This window comes from Oncorhynchus nerka, linkage group LG7 (assembly GCF_034236695.1).
Source record: "Oncorhynchus nerka isolate Pitt River linkage group LG7, Oner_Uvic_2.0, whole genome shotgun sequence".
Classification (NCBI taxonomy): Eukaryota; Metazoa; Chordata; class Actinopteri; order Salmoniformes; family Salmonidae; genus Oncorhynchus; species Oncorhynchus nerka.
Window position 1 is genome coordinate 72,958,703 of NC_088402.1, and position 22,123 is coordinate 72,980,825.

The 22,123-nt window shown below is 42.9% G+C and overlaps 1 protein-coding gene across 1 annotated transcript in view; it reads right to left on the reverse strand.

Moving 5' to 3' along the window:
• Positions 1 to 22,123, reverse strand: part of LOC115132335 (IQ motif and SEC7 domain-containing protein 1-like) — a 62,384-nt gene that overhangs the window by 15,106 nt on the left and 25,155 nt on the right. Inside the window, 1 exon segment of the mRNA XM_065020800.1 lies at positions 17,368 to 17,535. Within this exon segment, the coding sequence (XP_064876872.1) occupies positions 17,368 to 17,535 (168 nt within the window).

The following is a 22,123-nucleotide window of genomic DNA, read 5'->3' on the forward strand; positions in this document are numbered from 1 at the left end:
TTTTGAGGATCTTAGGACCCATGCCAAATCTTTTCAGTCTTTTGAGTAGGCTTTGTTGTGCCCTCTTCACGACTGTCTTAGTGTGTTGGGACCATGATAGTTTGTTGGTGGTGTGGACACCAAGAAACTGGAATCTCTCAACCTGCTCCACTACAGCCCCATCGATGGGAATGGTGGCGTGTTCAGTCCTTCTTTTCCTGTAGTCTACAATCATCTCCTTTGTCTTGATCACATTGAGGGAGAGGTTGTTGTCCTGGCACCACACTGCCAGGTCTCTGACCTCCTCCTCCTCCTCCTCCTCCCTATCTCATCGTTGTCGGTGATCAGATCTACCACTGTGGTGTTGGAGTCGTGCCTGGCCATGCAGTCATGAGTGAACAGGGAGTACAGGAGGGGACTGAGCACACACCCCTAAGGGGCCCCCGTGTTGAGGATCAGCGTGGCGGATGTGTTGTTCCCTACCCTTACCACCTGGGGGCGGCCTGTCAGGAAGTCCAGGATCCAGGTGCAGAGGGAGATGTTTAGTCTCAGGGTCCTTAGCTTAGTGATGAGCTTTGAGGGCACTATGTTGTTGAACGCTGAGCTGTAGTCAATGAATAGCATTCTCACATAGGTGTTCCTTTTGTCCAGGTGGGAAAGGGCAGTGTGGAGTGCAATAGAGATTGCATCATCTGTGGATCTGTTGGGGCAGTATGCAAATTGGAGTGGTTCTAGGGTTTCTGGGATAATGATGCTGATGTGAGCAATGACCAGCCTTTCAAGCACTTCATGGCTATAGATGTGAGTGCTATGGGTGGATAGTAATTTAGACAGGTTACCTTATTGTTCTTGGACACAGGGACTATAGTAGTCAGCTTGAAACATGTTGGTATTACAGACTCAGTCAGGGACAGGTTGAAAATGTCAGTGAAGACACTTGCCAGTTGGTCAGCGCATGCTTGGATTACACGTCCTGGTAATCCATCTGGCCCTGCGGCCTTCTAAATGTTGACCTGTTTAAAGGTCTTACTCACATCAGCTAAGGAGAGCGTGGTCACACAGTCATCCTGGAACAGCAAGTGTTCTCATGCATGTTTCATTGTTACTTGCCTCAAAGCGAGCATAGAAGTAATTTAGCTCGTCTTGTAGGTTCTTATCACTGGGCAGCTCGTGTCTGTGCTTCCCTTTGTAGTCTGTAATCGTTTGCAAGCCCTGACACACCCATCGAGCGTCGGAGCCGGTGTGGTACGATTCAATCTTAGTCCTGTATTGACGCTTTGCCTTTTTGATGGTTCGTCGGAGGGCATAGAGGGATTTCTTATAAGCTTCCGGGTTACAGTCCCACTCCTTGAACACAGCAGCTCTACCCTTTAGCTCAGTGCGGATGTTGCCTGTAATCCATGGCTTCTGGTTGGGGTATGTACGTAAGGTCACTGTGGGGACGACGTCATCGATGCACTTATTGATGAAGCCAGTGACTGATGTGGTGTACTCCTCAATGCCATCGGAAGAATCCAGGAACATGTTCCAGCCTGTGCAAAACAGTCCTGTAGCTTAGCATCTGCTTCATCTAACCACTTTCTTATTGACGAGTCACTGGTGCTTCCTGCTTTAGTTTTTGCTTGTAAGCAGGAATCAGGAGGATAGAATTATGGTCGGATTTGCCAAATGGAGGGCGAGGGAGAGCTTTGTACCTATCTCTGTGTGTGGAGTAAAGGTGGTCTAGATTTGATTTTCCCCTGGTTGCACATTCACCATACTGATAGTAATTCGGTAAAACTGATTTGAGTTTCCCTGCATTAAAGTCCCTGGCCACTAGGAGCGCCACCTCTGGATCAGCGTTTTCCTGTTTGCTTATGGCCGGATAGAACTCATTGAGTGTGGTCTTAGTGCCAGCATCGGTCTGCGGTGGTATATAGACATCTACGAAAAATATAGATATAAACTCTCTTGGTAAATAGTGTAGTCTACAGTTTATCATGAGATACTCTACCTTAGTTGAGAAAAACCTTGAGACTTCCTTAGATTTCGTGCACCAGCTGTTGTTTCCAAATATCCATAGGCCGTCACCCCTTGTCTTACTAGAGGCCGCTGTTCCATCCTGCCGAAAAAGCTTAAAACCCGCTAGCTGTATGTTATTCATGTCTTCGTTCATCCACGACTCGGTGAAACATAAGATATTACAGTTTTTAATGTCCCATTGGTAGGATATACGTGCTCGTAGTTTGTATATTTTATTATCGATTGACTGTACGTTGGCTAATAGGACCGATGGTAAAGGTAGATTACCCTCTCGGCAACGGACCCTTACAAGGCGCCCGGACCGTTGTCCATGATCTCTCCGGTTTTCCCTCCTGTAAATGACGGGGATGGCGGCCTCATTGTGTTTGAACTATAAGAGGTACTGTATTGATGTACCTTGTGTTTAAACTATAAGAGGTAATGTATCTAAAGTTATGTTAGAACTACAAGATGTATCTTGTGTATAAAGACAACTTCCTTTTAGTCTATTTATGTTTAATCAGACTTCTCTAAGAATGTAATAATATTTAGCAGCTCTGTACAGATCTCAAGCTTTGTTGAAATCCACCCTCTCAACATCTCCACTCTACTTAAAAATCTGATTTTTCTGGATGTATCATCATCTCTCACTCCAGCTTCTCTAATCCCTCTTTCTTTCTCTGCCCCCGCATCCTCACAAATGGAGAAACAGAGAAGGAGGAGGGGGTTGCATAGTTACGGTTGCCGTGAGACCTATGTGGGTGGGGAGGCAGTTGATGGGATGAGGAGCATAGTTGCCATGACGATGGATTGACCGTTAACATCGTTTAGGTGGGTGTAGATGCATTGTGGGCTGTGAGTGACGGACAGTCATCATAACCATACTGCTACAAGTGTGTGTTTCAACAAATCTTCTCAGTGTTTATACATACAGCACATCAATGTATAACACTGGGCAGACTACTGTAGTTAGAGACTAAACTCACACACCCAGTCTCTATTGCAGGTCTGTGTTCCCTTTTACTGTATAAATAGTCTGCGACTTACCACAGTGCACCACGAAAACCAGTGCCCCATTTATGGAGTGGAAAACATGGACAGTTTGGACACAGAAGTTGGTGACAAAGCCACACAGTTATACACCAAGATAGGGACACCACGCTGGCTGCCACATCACACAGGAGGGCACAGATGGCCTTTTCATGTCTGTCTCCCAGCCATATCTAAACATAGGTTACATAATATCACACATGAAAAAACAACCTAAGCTTTCTAGGCTACTGATGATAACTGTCTGAACATCCTCTTTCATTGTATTCCTCTCCTCATCTCAGCTCATACTCAAACCCAGGGCAGTTGCCATACCCTATTTAAAGACCAAAAATGTAAAAGTAGGCTACAAAAAACTAGACAAATCATTCCAATCCCGATTAAAATGCAAAGGCTGTTTAGCCTATTGCTTGGCTGGCTTTGGGAGAGTAACTGCCAGGCTGCACGCCTTTCTCTCATTTTAAGAAAGCAGAGAGCAGAGAAAGTGCCAGACAGTTTGCTGTCTGAACGGTCAGCCGTTTAGGCAGTGCACCGATTGCTTTGAATTTGATGTTAGCCTTCGAACTCGGCCTTGTAAACATGCCAGCTGTTTTATGCATAGGATACTTTCACATTGATGTCGGCAAAGGCAGTGCATCCAATAGGCTTGTGTAAGATTATCTTCCCCTAAAGTAAGTTGAATTAAATTGGTCAAAATTAGCTTTAGAATTACTTGTGCCTATATATAAATAAATAAAATAATTCAAAATACATGATATGGCCACAGAGTGTCATTAGGTTATTAAACAAATTAGCTGTGGATTGTTTTAAGCATGCAATTTGGGTAGTGTGCAAGACAAATAGCCTACCAAATAGCTGATTGTTGAGTTTCAGGGGTCAGTGAAAAGCAGTTAAATAGGCCTAGTCCCAGGGGTGCAACTTTCACTTGGGACAGGGCGGGACAAGTCCCCCCTACATTCTGAAATTGCAAAACGATACAAAAAATACAAAACGAGACAACGGTGTGCCTTAGGACCATTTGGACACCTCAGAGCGGTCGGGTAGGCTTTTTGGAGTGTTTACCCGACCCCCCCAAAAAAGTGATGTCCCCCCACTTCTAAAACCAAAGTTGCAGTATGTCTCCAGTCATATTAAGTGTAGTAGAATTGCATGAAATGTGTTTATAAAATGCCACATTTTTCCCATGCAAAGATAGGAGAAGAAATATCTCTCATTAGGCCTACTCTATGTCACGACACTCTCAGGCATACATCGTTCAGAACTGTCTGTTTTGCTAACAGTGACTGAGTTTTATTATTAGCCTAAATTATGACTATGCAATCTACTTATCACGTTAAGAATAGCAGCCTATCTTACATTACTATGCAAATGGTGAAGAAAAAATAGCTTCCACAAACTTGAAACTCACACGCTACCTATGGATGAGAGCATTTGAAGTCGGCCTTGCTCTGTCTTGATAATTCCATGGGTGCTACAGCATTTTCATGTTTTTCCCATGGTATAACTGTGTCTATGTTTACATAATACACTTAGAAAACAACGGATGTGTGAGTAAAACGCAGTGGTGGGCCGTCAGGGCCAGCAATGCCTTCTCTGCTGGCCTAAACATCATCAGAATAATACATTTTTCTAAATATATTTCCCACAAATATGTATTAAATTATTCCCCAGAGTAAGAGTTATACTCTTCATTTCATAGCTTTCCTCTTGGTTGCACTGCTTCCAGCCCCAGGTTGAGATTTGGAGGGCTTATGTTAGATCTTTTATCCAATCATATTCAGCCATCATGTGTTGCCAGGGGTCTAAAATCTGCCCTCAGGCCTTCAGAATCAACAGTGCGGGCGCTTGTAACTTAAAGTGAATGGAAATTAAAATTTAGTGTCAACCAATTAGCTTTAGAGTTGGCTATTGTACGCCTGCTGGCTGGCTCCAGTGTTACACAGGAGCCAGCTAGCAGGTGTAGTGCGTGCACGTCTTTTGATTGGATTACCAATATTGAGAGGCAGGTCCTATATGGGCAGGTCTATGCAGAATCTCAGAACTAGGAAACTGAATTTGATAAACAAATTAATTTGCGTACTACTAAGCTGTTTTTTCAACCCACAATGGCGGAAGGAGAAGATATCGATTTGGTCGAGGATATAATTATAACGCCATTCTCAAGACAAACTTTTCAAGAAAAGTTAGACATTGTCAGGAGAGGTCGACGCTGACGCTACAAAGCCTGTCACAGGCGGGAAAGGGGTTTGTTCGCCACTTTCAAAGTTCCAACTACGAGCGCTATCAATGGCTCACAGGCTCCGAGAAGCACTGCAAACTGTACTGCTGGGAACGCCTATTATTTGCAAGTGATCGATTTGGTGTTTGGAGCCACACTGGCTTTGCAAACTTGAGTTGTCTAACCAAGGCAGCAACGAGACACCAAAGTACGGCTGGGCACTTACAAGCAATGGTGCTTTTGAAAACTTTTGGGGAGACCCGAGTGGATCTACAGCTCAACGAACAAGCGCGCAGGGCAACGAAGCTGCACAATGAAAAGGTATTGTACTCTTCCCCTGCAATTCTCTGAATAAAAATGTCCATTTCAAGGTGACGCAACGCCTGGTTATACTGCGTTTCTGTCTAAATGTATAGTGTCTAGAGCCATGGCATCATAATGATGGTAATAAGAGGTGGATTAATTCGGGTGGGACTGTGTAGGACTTCACTGAAGGCCCAGGCCCCAGGCCCACGGCACGCCACTGGTAAAACGTTTGTTGTATAAATCACGAGGGTGGCCATAGCACAGATGACATCAGAGCCTCATGTCTGATGGATGAACCTCCTGTAGTCCTGTTACAGTGCTGCTACTGACTGAGGCCGCCTGTGGTGCTACAGGTAGGTTACACTCATAAGGTCCCAACATAAATCTCTTCACCTCAGATTCATTTTGGATTAGAAACCGATGGGAGGCTTTCTGGGGGAACAGATGTGTGACACCGCAGGTGCTTTTGACAATATGTGATGAGAAGCAGAGAGGAGAGGAGGAGAGAAGTGAGTGGGGAAGAGATGTACTGGCTGCAGTGTGAAACACAGTGTCATCTCCTCGCTAGTTGGCCCCTGCTGCCTGTTCCATCGTGTCCCACCTTATTCATTATTGATGGGCAGCCTGCCTGCCTGCGTGTGTTGCAGAGGCAGGGCAGCAGCATATCTCATGGGTCCACAACAGGTCAGAGTGAATGGGACTTTAAAACCACATGAGCTCCCTGCCATCGATGAGAGACCATGATAGTCTATTGATCTGCACTGTGACTGACCACAGGTCACTTTAACAGCCTCCTCTCACATGCCACCTCCTTTGTCTCCTCTGTCTCTGTCTGTCCTTCACCCCTCACTTGTCCCTCAACTCTTCCTTGTTCTGTCTCCACAATAGAGCTCACAGACAGACACCGGAGTTGAGAGTAACCCAAGCATTATGCTTTAGCAATAGTGATAGAATAAAACAATCATTTTCAAGACCCATCAAAGGAAAACACCACTGACCAGCCATCCAGAGAGAACAACAACATACTTTAGTTTATGTAAGCTACACTGTATATACCAAAGTATGTGGACACCTCTTCAAATTAGTGGATTCAGGCTATTTCAGCTGACAGGTGTATAAAATTGAGCACACAGCCATGCAACCTGACAGAGCTTGAGAGGATCTGCAGAGAAGAACTGGAGGAACTCCCCAAATACAGGTGTGCCAAGCTTGTTGTGACATACCCAAGAAGACTTGAGGCTGTAATGGCTGCCAAAGGTGCTTCAACAAAGTACTGAGTAAAGGGTCTGAACACTTATGTAAAAGTGATATTTCCATTTAAACAATCAAAAAAACTGTTTTTGCTTTGTCATAATGGGGTTTTGTGTGTAGATTGATGAGGGAGAAAAACAATTTAATCAATTTTAGAATAAAGGCTGTAACGTAACAAAATGTGGAAAAGGTGTGAATACATTCCAAATGTTTTATTTATTTTACCTTTATTTAACTAGGCAAGTCAGTTATGAACAAATTCTTATTTTCAATGACAGCCTAGGAACAGTGGGTTCAGGGGAAGGACAACAGATTTGTACCTTGTCAGCTCAGGGGTTTGAACTTGCAACTTTCTGGTTACTAGTCCAACACTCTAACCACTAGGCTACCCTGCCGCCCCCGAGTGTACTGTATGCACTGTATTTACCAAAGTATGTGGACACCCCTTCAAATGGGTGGATTTGGCAATTTCAGCCACACCCGTTGCTGACACGTGTATAGAAATGAGCACACCGCCATGCAATCTCCATAGACAAACATTACTGAAGAGCTCAGTGACTTTCAACTTGGCATAGGATGCCACCTTTTCAACAAGTCAGTTCATCAAATGTCTGCCCTGCTCGAGCTGCCCCGGTCAACTGTAAGTGCTGTTATTGTGAAGGAGAAACGTGTAGGAGCAACAACAACTCGGCCGCGAAGTGGTAGGCCATACAAGCTCACAGAACAGGACAACCGAGTGCTGAAGCGCGTAGCGTGTAAAAATCGTCTGTCCTCAGTTGCAACACTCACCAAACTGCCTTTGGAAGCAACGTCAGCACAATAACTGTTCGTCGGGAGCTTCATGAAATTGATTTCCATGGCCGACCAGCTTCACACAAGCCGAAGATCACCATGCGCAATGCAAAGCGTTGGCTGGAGTGGTGTAAAGCTCGCTGCTATTGGACTCTGGAGCCGTGGAAACGCGTTCTCTGGAGTAATGAATCACGCTTCACCATCTGGAAGTCCGACGGACAAATCTGAGTTTGGCGGATACCTGGAGAAGGCTACCTGCCCCAGTGTATAGTGCCAAATGCCAAAAGTTTGGTGGAGGAGGAATAAAGGTCTGGGGCTGTTTTTCATGGCTCAGGCTCCTTAGTTCCAGTGAAGGGAAATCTTAACGCTACAGCATACAATGACATTCTAGACAATTCTGTGTTTCCAACTTTCTGGCAACAGTTTGGGGAAGGCCACATACTTATGGCAATGTTGTGTATGAACCATCACCGCTATTTGGTGATAATGTCACATCATCAAACAGCTATATTCTAGTAATGATGGAAACATAGATACAATCGCTCTTACTGTATACTGGAAATGAACACATTTACCCATGAGTTGAATAACTTTCATTGTAGAACTCAGAAGAAGTGAATACTGTGAGAGAACAAACAAATCATTCATCTGTCAGATTCCAGCATTCTCCTGCCTCCTACACTCCATCCACTAATTCCACTCCTCCATCTAACTGACTCTCTGAAAATCTCCAACATAAAATATGTTCCCTCACAGACATTACTCACATAGTGATATTGTACATACAGTTGAAGTCGGAAGTTTACATAGACTTAGGTTGGAGTCATTAAAACTTGTTTTTCAACCACTCCAAACATTTTTTGTTAACAAACTACAGCTTTGGCAGGTCGGTTAGGACATCTACTTTGTGCATGACACAAGTAATTATTCCAAGAATTGTTTACAGACAGATTATTTCACTTATAATTCACTGTATCACAATTCCAGTGGGTCAGAAGTTTACATATACTATGTTGACTGTGCCTTTAAACAGCTTGGAAAAGTCCAGAAAATCATGTCATGGAAGCTTCTGATAGGCTTATTGACATCATTTGAGTCAATTGGAGGTGTACCTGTGGATGTATTTCAAGGCCTACCTTCAAACTCAGTGCCTCTTTGCTTGACATCATGGGAAAATCAAAAGAAATCAGCCAAAACCTCAGAAAAAAATTGTAGACCTCCACAAGTCTGGTTCATCCTTGGGAGCAATTTCCAAATTCCTGAAGGTACCACGTTCACCTGTACAAACAATAGTATGCAAGTATAAACACCATAGGACCACGCAGCTGTCATACCTCTCAGGAAGGAGACGCGTTCTCTCTCCTAGAGATGAACGTACTTTGGTGCAAAAGTGCAAATCAATCCAAGAACAACAGCAAAGGACCTTGACAAGATACTGGAGGAAACAGGTACAAAAGTATCTATATCCACAGTAAAAACAAGTCCTATATCGACATAACCTGAAAGGCCGCTCGGCAAGGAAGAAGCCACTGCTCCAAAACCCGCCATAAAAAAGGCGTAATAACCAAACCCGGCAACAAATAACCAGGAAATAACCAGGAAACAGAGGGTTAAATACATGAACAAGTAATTGGGGAATGAAAACCTGGTGTGTAGAAAACAAAGACAAAACCATTGGAAAATGAAAGGTGGATCAGCGAAGACTAGAAGACCGAACAAGGAGAGGGACCGTCTTCGGCGGAAGTCGTAACATGTATACACACTACTGTACCAAACGTTCAATGTTTCACTTTTCCCTCTCAATACAGAACATTTGAAAGGCTGTAAACCCTAATTCCCTCTTCTCTTTCTTTACTTTCAGCAACATTGGCCCAATTTCCTTACAACATACAGTAACTACATCATACCTATGCCTTGTGTGTGTGTGTGTGTGTGTGTGTGTGTGTGTGTGTGTGTGTGTGTGTGTGTTTGCGATGGCAAAACAGGGACTGACAGTCCCTGACATAACCCATCTGCTCTGGTCTCACCAAGTGCTCTCTTTCATTTTAACGACATACAATACGTCACAGGTAACGGCTATTCATTATCACACTCTTTTTACACATCTACTTCCACCCTCGGCTCTATCTATAGACAGTGAACAGGACAGGTCTGCTTTCATCACTACTGAATGTAACCTTTCAATGTCGCAAACATGAACTTATTGTAATGAACACTACCAATAACTGTCACGCCCTGACCTTAGAGAGACGTTATTTCTCTATTTGGTTAGGTCAGGGTGTGATTTGGGGTGGGGATTCTATGTTTTCTATTTCTTTGTTTATGGCCGGGTGGTTCCCAATCAGAGGCAGCTGTCTATCGTTGTCTCTGATTGGGAATCATACTTAGGCAACCTTTTTCCCACCTGTGTTTTGTGTGTAGTTATTTTCTGTTTAGTATCTGTTTACCTGACAGAACTTTTCGCTTTTGTTTTGTTACTTTGTTTGAGTGTTTCTTTGATCAATAAAATCATGAACACTTTTCACGCTGCGCTTTGATCCACTCATTCCGACGAGAGCCGTTACAATAACCCTGATGTATCCTCACATTGCTACATATTTGTCGCCAAACCCACTGGCTCCAGGTCATCTATAAGTCTTTGCTAGGTAAAGCTCCGCCTTATCTCAGCTCACTGGTCACCATAGCAACACCCACCCGTGGCACGAGCTTCAGCAGGTATATTTTACTGGTCATCCCCAAAGACAACACCTAATTTGGCCGCCTTTCCTTCCAGTTCTCTGCTGCCAATGACTGGAACGAATTGCAAAAATCACTGAAGTTGGAGACTTATATCTCCCTCACTAATTCCAAGCATCGGCTGTCAGAGTAGCTGTACGCAGCCCATCTGTAAATAACTCATCCAACTAACTACCTACCTCATCCCCATATTTGTTTTTGTTGTTGTTTTTTCTGCTCTTTTGCACACCAGTATTTCTACTTTCACATCCTCATCTGCACATCTATCACTCCAGTGTTAATTGCTAAATTGTAATTACTTCGCCACTATGGCCTATTTATGGCCTTACCTCCTTACTTCATTTGCACACACTGTATACAGATTTTCTATTGTGTTATTGACTGTACTTTTGTTTATTCCATGTGTAACTATGTGTTTTTTGTTGCACTGCTTTGCTTTATCTCGGCCAGGTCGCAGCTGTAAATGAGAACTTGTTCTCAACTGGCCTACCTGGTTAAATAAACGTGAAATAAAATCAAATGAAACATTTTAAAAAATAGACACCATTGTGTACAGTTAACTGCCCATACACAGTCATGTTATCTATAGAAGCTGTTCAAATACATCAAGGACATAGACTGAAGTTGAGTTAAACAGCCTTTGTAACACAGTAGGTCCAGCATAGTGACTCAGTCATACTGACTCAGTGAGCTCTATAATAAACACATACAGTGCACACACACAGGTTTTTACATACAATACAATTGACAATCACTCATCATTTAGTTACAGCATGTCATCTCTGTTGCACTGTACAGAAAGTTTGGCAGTGAAATCAAGAGTCCTTACCGTGCTGCTGCTGCAGTTAAAGAGAGGTCCCACACAGACTGGTGAAGCGCGATAACAAACACACACACACTTGACAAACACACACTCACATTCTCTCACTCGCCCTTCAGAGCAGCAAGATTATATTCTTTACAGTCTTTTGACAGCTCTGAACTTACTCACCCCGCCCAAACTCTCTCACACTCCCTCCCCCTGTTTCTTTCCTTCTCGCATTACCCATCTGACAGACAGCCAGGCACACACACTATTACACAGTGACAAATAGTACAAACACACCAGTCACAACAGAACAGCTAGGAGAGAAAGGGTCAGGGGGGGGGGATAATTTACTTCTCATTCAAATGGTACCAATGAATGGATGGAGTCAGGTCTATATAGCTTGATACCTGGTGTGTTATGTCACTTCATACTCCATTTCTGATTGAATGTTCACTACTATACTTTCATGAGTGTGGGGGTGTGTTCATGTGTAGGCCTAATGTGTGATTCAAGTAAAGAAAACAGGCATACATCATAAATACACACAGATATAATTTTCTATTGGTCACCAACGTTTTATTGAAGATGCCCGTGCCCACAGTTACCGGTCGATTACTGTATGTGTCTCAGAGACACAGTTGAGAAGTACAGTAGGACAACTCTACCATTGAGATTATAATCACTGTGCCCTCTGCTGTCCCGAGGTCTACACTACAACTACATTTACAGTGGGAAATTATGATGGGTGTACATCAGGACCGTTTTTAAAAATGATTCTCTGCACCAATTATGATATGTTTATTTCAGATACGGAACAATGTCCTCTAACATTTCTAAACAAACACAAACAAATACCAGGACATTCAACCAGTTGAAATAGCTTTTTTTGTTCAATCTCATTGTGTGATGATAAGAACTAGCTTCTCACAGACTTGGGTGGCAGTGTAGTAGCTGCTGAACACAAAGAATGACTAGGCTACTTTAAAACTGAGGAGACAGGTGTGAGATGAGCAGAGAAAAGCTAATGATCTCAGACAGTGAGCAAATAAGAGACAGAGATATACAGTATGTGAGGAAAACATTACAGTTCATGAACCTAACTACCACTGAGTCATACTTTCTGGTAAATCGCTATCACAACAACTATCACAATGAGACTAAAATGTGCATGCAACTAAAGAAGGATCATTCCATTTAAATCCATCCAGACTGGGGCTCTGTCCAGTGTCATTCAACTGGAGTCCCTCATAGAGACTGAGAGTCTGACTCAGGTGATTGGCTGCTGTCCAGCTTGACTCCATGAGACCAATCAGCTGTCCAGCTTGATGCCAAGAGACCAATCAAAGTGCAGGGTTATCGAGATGAGGGGCTACTGCACCCTGAGGAGGGACAACAGAACTGATGGGATGCATCATCCTCACACTCCTCACTGAGGAACCAACGGGGATGGGTAAAGCGAGAGACAGACAGAGAGAGGGATGGAGTCAGGGTGATAGACAGGGGGAAAGGGAGGTAGGGAAGGAGACATGGAAGTAGTGAGGGAGAGGAAGGAGAAAGACAAACGATTCACAGAGAAACAGAGAAAACAGAGAGCAAGAAAAAGAGAAAAAGCATGAGATATAAATACATGACAAAAAGTTGATCAAAGCATACATTGGTGGAAATGATACTGAGAGAAGAGAGGAGCAGGAGGCTGTCGAAATGTTCCTGTCATATCCTAAATGTGTAAAAAGGAAACAATTTGAAGTAAAGTTTCTGTGTCTATGTGTCAGCTGAAGCCAGAGGTCAGGATCATCACAGTAAAGCTAAGGGAGTGAATGTTATTTATAATAATGGTTACATGGAGAAAATCGGACCTCTCTGAAATGAAAATGTATGCCCTCCCTTCAGCCAAATATCTTTGACCTAAACCCTCCCTAAATGCTTGAAAAATAAACAAGTGACCCACCCTATACCCCAAATAATAATTCAAATAAAGTGGATAGCAGAGAAAATGTCTACCATTTACCCTCAAATCTTGGACAGACCAAAGCCTTAGATTTAGACACTGTTTTTGTCCTGTAAGCATTACATGGCAACGCAGGAATTTAATAGCGCACAGGGCTGCGGGTCAGAAGGTTGTGGTTTCGCAGACCACCATAGACAAGAGTAGGAGTGGAAAGATTGCATGAGTCGATCATCGTATTTGCAGGTCAGAGAAAAATAGCCTTTAATAAAAAAATATCCTACAATTCTGTCCTTTTACATATTAGCAAAATATTTTTGAATACCACACATATTACTGAAATTACAGCCTACTCATTCAAGGGTTTTTCTTTATTTTTACTTTTTTTCTACATTGTAGAATAATAGTGAAGACATCAAAACTATGGAATCATGTAGTAGCCAAAAAAGTGTTAAAAAAATCTAAATAGATTTTAGATTTTAGATTCTTCAAAGTATCCACTTTTTGCCTACAGCTTTGCACACTCTTGGCATTCTCTCAACCAGCTTCATCTGGAATGTTTATCCAACAGTCTTGAAGGAGTTCCCACATATGCGGAGCACTTGTTGGCTGCTTTTCCTTCACTCTGCGGTCCAACTCATCCCAAAACATCTCAATTGGGTTGAGGTCAGGTGATTGTGGAGGCCAGGTCATCTGATGCAGCATGCCATCACTCTCCTTCTTGGTCAAATAGCCCTTACACAGCCTGAAGGTGTGTTGGGTCATTGTCCTGTTGAAAAACAAATTATAGTCCCACTAAGTGCAAACCAGATGGGATGACGTATCACTGCAGAATGCTGTGGTAGCCATGCTGGTTAAGTGTGCCTTGAACTCTAAGTAAATCACAGACAATATCACCAGCAAAGCACCCCCACACCATCACACCTCCTCCTCCATGCTTCAAGGTGGAAACCACATATGCGGAGATCATCCGTTCACCTACTCTTCGTCTCACAAATTTGGACTCCTCAGACAAAAGGACATATTTCCACCGGTCTAATGTCCATTGCTTGTGTTTCTTGGCCCAAGCAAGTCTCTTATTTTTATTGGTGTCTTTTAGTAGTGGTTTAAATTCGACCATGAAGGCCTGGTTCACGCAGTCTTCTCTGAACAGTTGATGCTGAGATGTGTCTGTTACTTCCATTTCTGAGGCTGGTAACTCTAATGAACTTATCCTCTACAGCAGAGGTAACTCTGAGTCTTCCTTTCCTGTGGCAGTCCTTGTGAGTGCCAGTTTCATCATAGCACTTGATGGTTTTTGTGACTGCACTTGAAGAAACGTTCAAAGTTAATGAAATGTTCTGCATTGACTGACCTTCATGTCTTAAAGTAATGATGGACTGTTGTTTCTCATTGCTTATTTGAGCTGTTCTTGCCATAATATGGACTTGGTCTTTTACCAAATATGGCTATCTTCTGTATACCACCCCTACCTTGTCACAACACAACTGATTGGCTCAAACGCATTAAGAAGGAAAGAAATTCCCCGAAGTAACTTTTAACACATATGTTAATTGAAATGCATCCCAGGTGACTACCTCATGAAGCTGGTTGAGAGAATGTGTGCAAAGTTGTCATCAAGGCAAAGGGTGGCTACTTTGAATAATTTTAAAATGTACAATATGTCTTCACTGTTATCCTACAATGTAGAAAATAGTAAAAATAAAGAAAAACTCTTGAATGAGTTGGTGTGTCCAAACTTTTGACTGGTACTGTATGTATTCATCTCATCATATTTATCCAATGCAAAATCAGTGTGTCTTGTTTACAACGAAACTGTCCCTGTTTGCAAATAATTAAATATAAGACGCCATTAAGAATCTGAGCAGGTACTTTCAAAAGTTAGACCTACCTATCCACCCCAAACAGAGTAGCCCTACCGACGCAGAAAAATGTATGCTTTAACTGCTAGCTACTCTTCCGTGGGTTAACCCAATGAGAGGAGGTCGCTAGTGTTTCCCTAAAAGATACCTGGGTTAAAACATCTTCTATTGTACAGAAAGTGAATAGCTAAATCAATTGATAGTGACAGAATTAGATTAGTTCCCAAACAAAGTCTTCTCGGCTATAGAGGGTTATAGCTCAGCCTCTGAATGTCAAAGAAACTAAACAATGATATTCCCATATGAATCCGGGTATTTTACAGCTTGTTTCTAGCATAAAGCATCAAGGGAAAAAGTACTGTTATATATCATTAATATATCCATTTTCTTTTCTTCAAAATTGTAAGCTAACAAGGGTTTAGGCCTGTGCTTTTTGCCATTTTCTTTAATAAAATGTAGGCCTATGGCATACCCTCTCATACCCCTCAATTCAAGTCTAGGGTTTAACTTAACAGCCCTTCACTGACATGGAGGTAGGCTATTTAAAGAGTGCATGGTGGGTTGAGGAATTGATTATGCCTACTTACGGCACCATGAAATGCTTCAAGTTTCAGCACCGCAATGTAAATGACTCGAATCTGACTTATTGTGAGGTCAATAACTCTGAGAAATAGATCATGGGCAAGAAACATTGTTTTCCTTAAAAATAATTATAGTAGTAGCAAGCTATGAAAGCTGACCTCCGGTCCTCCTTCTCATCTCTGTGCTCTCCTTCTCAAACTGTACAGAACATTGACACTTTACAGGCTAGTCTCCGAGCAAGATTTTCTGGACCAGGCCTAATCCCAAAAATATTTTCAGAAGAAGCCTCTATCCTGAAATGCCAAAGTAGTCCTACACAGTACAACCATTGCTTAGGAGGCACACAAAAAAGTTTTTGATCAGAAAGAGCAGAGCAGGCTGGGACTTTGTATATCCCATTGCAGTGTGTAATGCAGCTACAGTATCTTAGAAAAATAACTCTGCTCTGTGCTTCCCCCAAACATGTACTTCATAGCCTATAGCCTACAGGCTGTGTATAATTTGATTAAGACCACACTACATAGTCTATAGCCTACAGGCTGTGGAAAATTTGATTAAGACCACACTACATAGCCTATAGGCACACTTAATATTGCGCACCCAGCCGAGAATCAGAGATAAGGTGTGGTATTCTGACACACATTGATATATAGCTTAATAAGCAAAGAATTCTAAAACACTGAGAAATGTTTAAATGTCATCAATTACAGACTACATGACCCTCCCCTGGACTAGATTTGAAAAATACTAAACACTCCCCTTGACTGAAATTGAAAAAGCATGACTCTACCATTTTCCTCCAGGTAACCATTCTGTACATTTCGATCCATCCCTAAATGGATAACATTTTAAATATTCAACACTAGGCAACTCTACATGCAAATGAGCCACCCTAATGTGTTACATTGGCTACATTATCATGTGTGTTGCTTAGCCATCAACTGCTGTATTCTATGTCATATTTCCATAAAACCCTGTCTAGGCAAAAATGCTAACTAGCACCCACTGACTGCACACTAGGCCTGTATATCCTCCCCCAATAGATGGCAGTCCTGGAGCATGATGCACTGAAGCTGGTGTCTGTTCAAGTTCAGGATGAGAGTTAGAGCGAGAGTTAGAGCGAGAGTTAGAGCGAGAGTTAGAGCGAGAGTTAGAGCGAGAGTTAGAGAGAGCGAGAGAGAGAGAGAGAGAGAGAGAGAGAGAGAAAAGATTCAGTGGGTTTAGTGGTGACTCAAAACACCTTCAGACCCTCCACTCATTAAAGATGATTGTTCTTTCTCTTCTCTAAGTGAGGACATCTCTCCATTTGTATAAAGGCCCTATTTAAGTGAGCTCTCTGGCTCTCTTTGTTAATCTGTTTAAGAGGTAGCCCTCTCTCTTCCCCTCTCAGACACAGCAGTTAAGATGGAGACAACAGTGAGGACTCCTGATAGAAAGAAAGATGAGGAGGCAGTATGGCACAGGCTAGGGTCAGGGGTGAACTGGTGACACATTCCCACAGGTGTATGGGAGGCAAGGTGATGAAAGGCAAAGCAGGTGGTGAAAAATGGTGAGAGGATCAGGTGATATAGCAATGGAGGGTTCTTACACAGGTCAGGGGCTGGGTATGAGGTAAGGGTGTTAGGGTTAACCAGAGGGTTAGAACCAGTGGATTGAAGGGGATTTGTAGGAAGGAGTAAGGGAGGGCAAGCTTTGAAGGTAGGGTTGGTGACCAGGGCAGGGGAGTGGTGGACTGGGAATCTTTTTAGGGTTCCAAGGGTCTTTCAGGAGGTAAGGATTGTTGTGAGGTATTCACGGGTTCTTGGGGATCTTTTGAAGGCCTTTAGGTGGCCCTTACCTTGCCTGCTGCGAGTGTTTGGCAGACGAGGGGCAGCAGTACTGATGGAGGCTGAAGAAGCTGTTAACAGTCAGACTGGTGGGGAGGAGGGTGGCATAGGGGCTGGCTGCAGTAGGGGTTGTGGGAGCAGAGATTGGATAGCTTGAGTAAGATGGTGACTGCCTGACACTTAAGAAAGACCAAAAAAGAGACAAAGACACACACAGAGAGAGGAAAAGAGACAGAGAGATGAAGCAAACATGAAGACAGAAAGAGAACATTGAATTGAAGCAAGAAACAACATTGACATTGAGTGAAGCAGCAATGGTAGTAAACGTGAGATACATATCCTGTAGATAGAGCGAGATTAAAAGAAGCTGATGTACAGTGAATTGCAATGTACATGACCATCATACTGAAGTTACTAACAACCTCAGGGAGTGAAGGACAACAAAGGTACAGAGCTGCTGCAAACAATGCCCCTCCTCAGAGGCAGTGAGGCAGCCAACCGCCCTGACCTCTCAAAATCATCTTCTATTCTATTGACTGTCTGAGAAAAAGTGCAGGGGTGGAATCCAACTTCACAAGCTTTTGGTTTTATTAATTTATTGCCTCCGGGGCCCGCTGGTGTAACTGCTAAACTGATTGCTGCTGACTACACTGTACTGCATGATTGTAGTGGGTTTACTAACACGTTAGTTCTAGTAACTATGTGGACTATGACGTGACAACGAAGCAGGCTGTGTGTAGCGGTTAGCGTCATGATATGAAGGTTTGGCTTTTTCCCCGCCTAGTCACAGACAGCTGATGTGTTGTGCCCTGAAGTCCACAGGTGAAGGGAAAAGGTGAGAGGAGGAGAAAGCGTAGATAGAAGCGTAGATAGAAGCTTAAATAGAAGCGTAGATAGAAGCTTAAATAGAAGCGTAGATAGAAGCAAACAGAACAAACAGGGATAAACAAATTCTCGTTTGAAACTGACATTAGCTAATCCAAGTTTTTAATTTTAAAGGGCTAATTGATCATTAGAACATCCTTTTGCAATTATGTTAGCACAACTGAAAAATGTTCCGCTGATTAAAGAAGCAATAAAACTGGCCTTTAGACTAGTTGAGTATCTGGAGCATCAGCATTTGTGAGTTCGATTACAGGCTCAAAATAGCCAGAAACAAAGTACTTTCTTCTGAAACTCGTCAGTCTATTATTGTTCTGAGAAATGAAGGCTATTCCATGCGAGAAATTACCAAGAAACTGAAGTTCTCGTACAACGTTGTGTACTACTCCCTGGCTCTAACCAGAATAGAAAGAGGAGTGGGAGGCCCCGGTGCACAACTCAACAAGAGGACAAGTACATTAGAGTGTCTGGTTTGAGAAACAGACACCTCACAAGTCCTCAACTGGCAGCTTCATTAAATAGTATCCGCAAAACACCAGTCTCAACGTCAACAGTGAAGAGGCGACTCCGGGATGCTGGCCTTCTGTTATAGAGAGAGAATGGAAGAGGTAAAACATGACTAAACATTATAATTATGCAGAGGCAGCAGCGTGGATGATGATAAGAGTTCCAATTAAATCAAAACAACCTGTCAGCAGGGGCTTTGATAATGCTGAATGTGGTAGCTGAGATCACAGCACATCCCTATTTATTCTGATTAAATACAGGTTACAGTACTTACAGTTATTTCTGTACTGATGAGAGAGTTTTCTGCCTAAATATTATTTCAGTACTGATGAGAATGCTTTCTGCCTAAACATTAAGACAATTATCCAATGTTTTAGAGGAAGCCTGCAGAGCAGAACACCATGGGAAAGAAAGGCTTCTACCCAAATCTGTGTGAACCCTACTTTACTATGTCATGTGATATTAGTCCGGCTACACTGATTATTCTACAGTAAAAAAGTATAATTCTAGAATAGTTCTGATTATTCAGCCTGGGGTCTGACTCTAAGTGAAGTAGTGAGATCTCAGAGCAGATGTTGTTATGCAAGACCTAGCTAGCATACCGTATGTCCTGCACAGAGAGACCTCCTGACTCCTGTTCATTAGCAGCATCTCCTTAACATGAACAGTAAAATGAACAGTAACATTAACAATAAGAGGAACAGCATCATGAACAGTAACTAGAAAAGTAACATGAATAGGGGGTATGTTATATTGTTACATGTACACACACACACACACACACACACACACACACACACACACACACACACACAAGAAAGGCAAGGATAGCAGCACACAGGGAGGAGGGAATAGGGCGAGAGACACGGAGGTGATGTGTATTTACGGCAGCAAGAATGGAGGGAGGAAGAGAAGAGTGGGAGGAGAGAGAAGTACAGGAGAGCCACAGAGGTTGTATACGGAGGAGGCCAAGGGGTGAAAATAATCAAGAGAAGAGGAGCGGAGGAGAGGAGATTTAGAAGTGGAGGAGGCAACAGAAATATGGTGTGTGGAGGGGTGTTCATGGTACAAATAAAGGACTTCCTCCAACACACAGCAGGGTAAATAGAGTGTCAGGTGTTGGTGTGTTGGTGAATCTGTCTACCTATAGAGGAGACGGAAGAGGAAGACACTCATAACAACATACGGAATGTATACAGTTTATCCATTACATACATTCGTCTCTACCATTGTGTCATTATCTTTACACAACCACCTGTTTCACATCGTATATCTTGAACATTTCAACTCTAGTGCACATTACAGTTCATGGCCAGTAAGGATTTACATTCACTATTCTCAGCCAGTAGACAGGCACAAACCTCTTGATAAACCATTTCAGTTCACATTTCAACATTTCTATTCACTGTCCACAGATGAGAGTGCCTGCATGTGGGAGCCTACTGCGTCATACCACCTCCAGCGTGTGACCCTTGACCCCCCTGCTGAGAAGGAGAGACGTTTAGATTGCCACTATCGCTGTGTGAGCTGCCTCTAGCCTGAAGTTGAGTGTTTTGCATACCCCCTCCCCCGATTCTGGGCTCCGAATCTCCCGCTGCTTGGCAACAGCGTGGACTGCCTGTGTGGGCGTTTGGTGCTGAGTGCTAGGCGAAAGCAGCGCTCGCCAGAGAAGAAGATGGGCATGGTTACAGTTACTAGCCAGCCGACTGACTATCTATGTAGCAGCAGAGCCTTCTCTTTCTATTGGACCTCTCTAGCAAAGTAAACAACAACACCACTGTGCGTACTACCCTAAGATGAGGGTTTTAATACTATGCTGGCTGGGTGGTTTACCTATCAGATCTGTTTTCTGGTGGTTGTATGGACAGACACAATTAGCTTTCATTAAGAGGAGAAGAGGTGGGAAGTCAGTGACAGATTCACTCAAGAGGCTGACATTATGTTGAGTTGTTACAGGATCAGTTAGTTAGTGTGACAAGTATAATGATCCCTTATGTCATCTGAGCACAGAAACAGTGGTCCATCTTTACCAACTGAGGGGACCTGTAGCTTTTACCCTCCAATTAAAAATGACTCTCTCACTCACTTTTCAGCAGCTTTCTTCCATCTCTCTCTTTTCTCTCTATATATTGTCTGTCTTTCACTCCTCTCCTGGTCTCACTCCTACCCTCTCCTCTTCTCTCCCTCTTTCTATTCTCTCTCGCCCACAGAGTTCTTTGCAGAGGAGCTCACAGCGTTCCCACGGTAACCAGTCTTCTGCTCCACAGCACTGAGTGCAAATGTATGTGTTTCATCCGCGTCCTGTTGTCAAACTACCACTTATCTACATCTGAATGTCAAAGGCACTGAATCAATTAATAGTTAAGCAAGTCACAATGGCCAGTGGCTAAAGGACAGCTGATTAAGCCAGGATCAAGACATGTCAACTAAACAACTATAGATAGATATAATGTATGGACAGATCAGTATAGTAATAATGCAGATATAATGTCCTCAGTCAGTCAATGATGCTGAACCTTGTTTCAGCACTAACATTTCCAAATGAGGTCTGCCCCAAAACAAGACCAAAGTTGGTATATTTGTTTATTTAGATACACATTTTTACCTTTATTTAACTAGGCAAGTCAGTTAAGAACAAATTCTTATTTTCAATGACGGCCTAGGAACAGTGGGTTATCTGCCTATTCAGGGGCAGAACGACAGATTTGTACCTTGTCAGCTTGGGGATTTGAACTTGCACCCTTTCGGTTACTAGTCCAACGCTCTAACCACTAGGCTACCCTGCCACCTGCAGATGCTCTTCTGATACACTGATCGACAAGAACAATAACACAAATGTAAGATACAATGATATACAAACAATACAGCAAAAACATAATACAAACAATACATCTAAAAAATATATATTTTTGCTGTTTTCTTGAGTAATTGGAGATGGAAGGGAGTTCTGTATAAAACTGCATTCCCGTGAATTCGTTTTGGACTTGGGGACTGTGAAGAGACCCCTTGTGGCATGTCTTCTGGGGTATGCACAGTATGGGTGTCTGAGCTCAATGTTATTTGATTATGCAAACAATCTGGAATTTTTGTCACAGTAATATTTATCATAAAAACTAAAAGAGAAGCAGTTAATGTCTCATCAACCCTCAATCAGGAAAGACTGGCATGCACGATGTTCTGTGTGTGCAGTTAAGGGCATGGCGTGCTGCTCTGTTTTGAGCCAGCGGCTTCTTTGCTAGGTCTTTCTTTGCTGCACTTGACCATATTACCAGACAGTAATCAAAGTGGAACAAGACCAGAGCCTTTTTGTGTCAAAAAGACATCTATGTTTCACAACTTTGGACATCAAAGTACAGCACAGTAGAGCTAAGTAAAGTA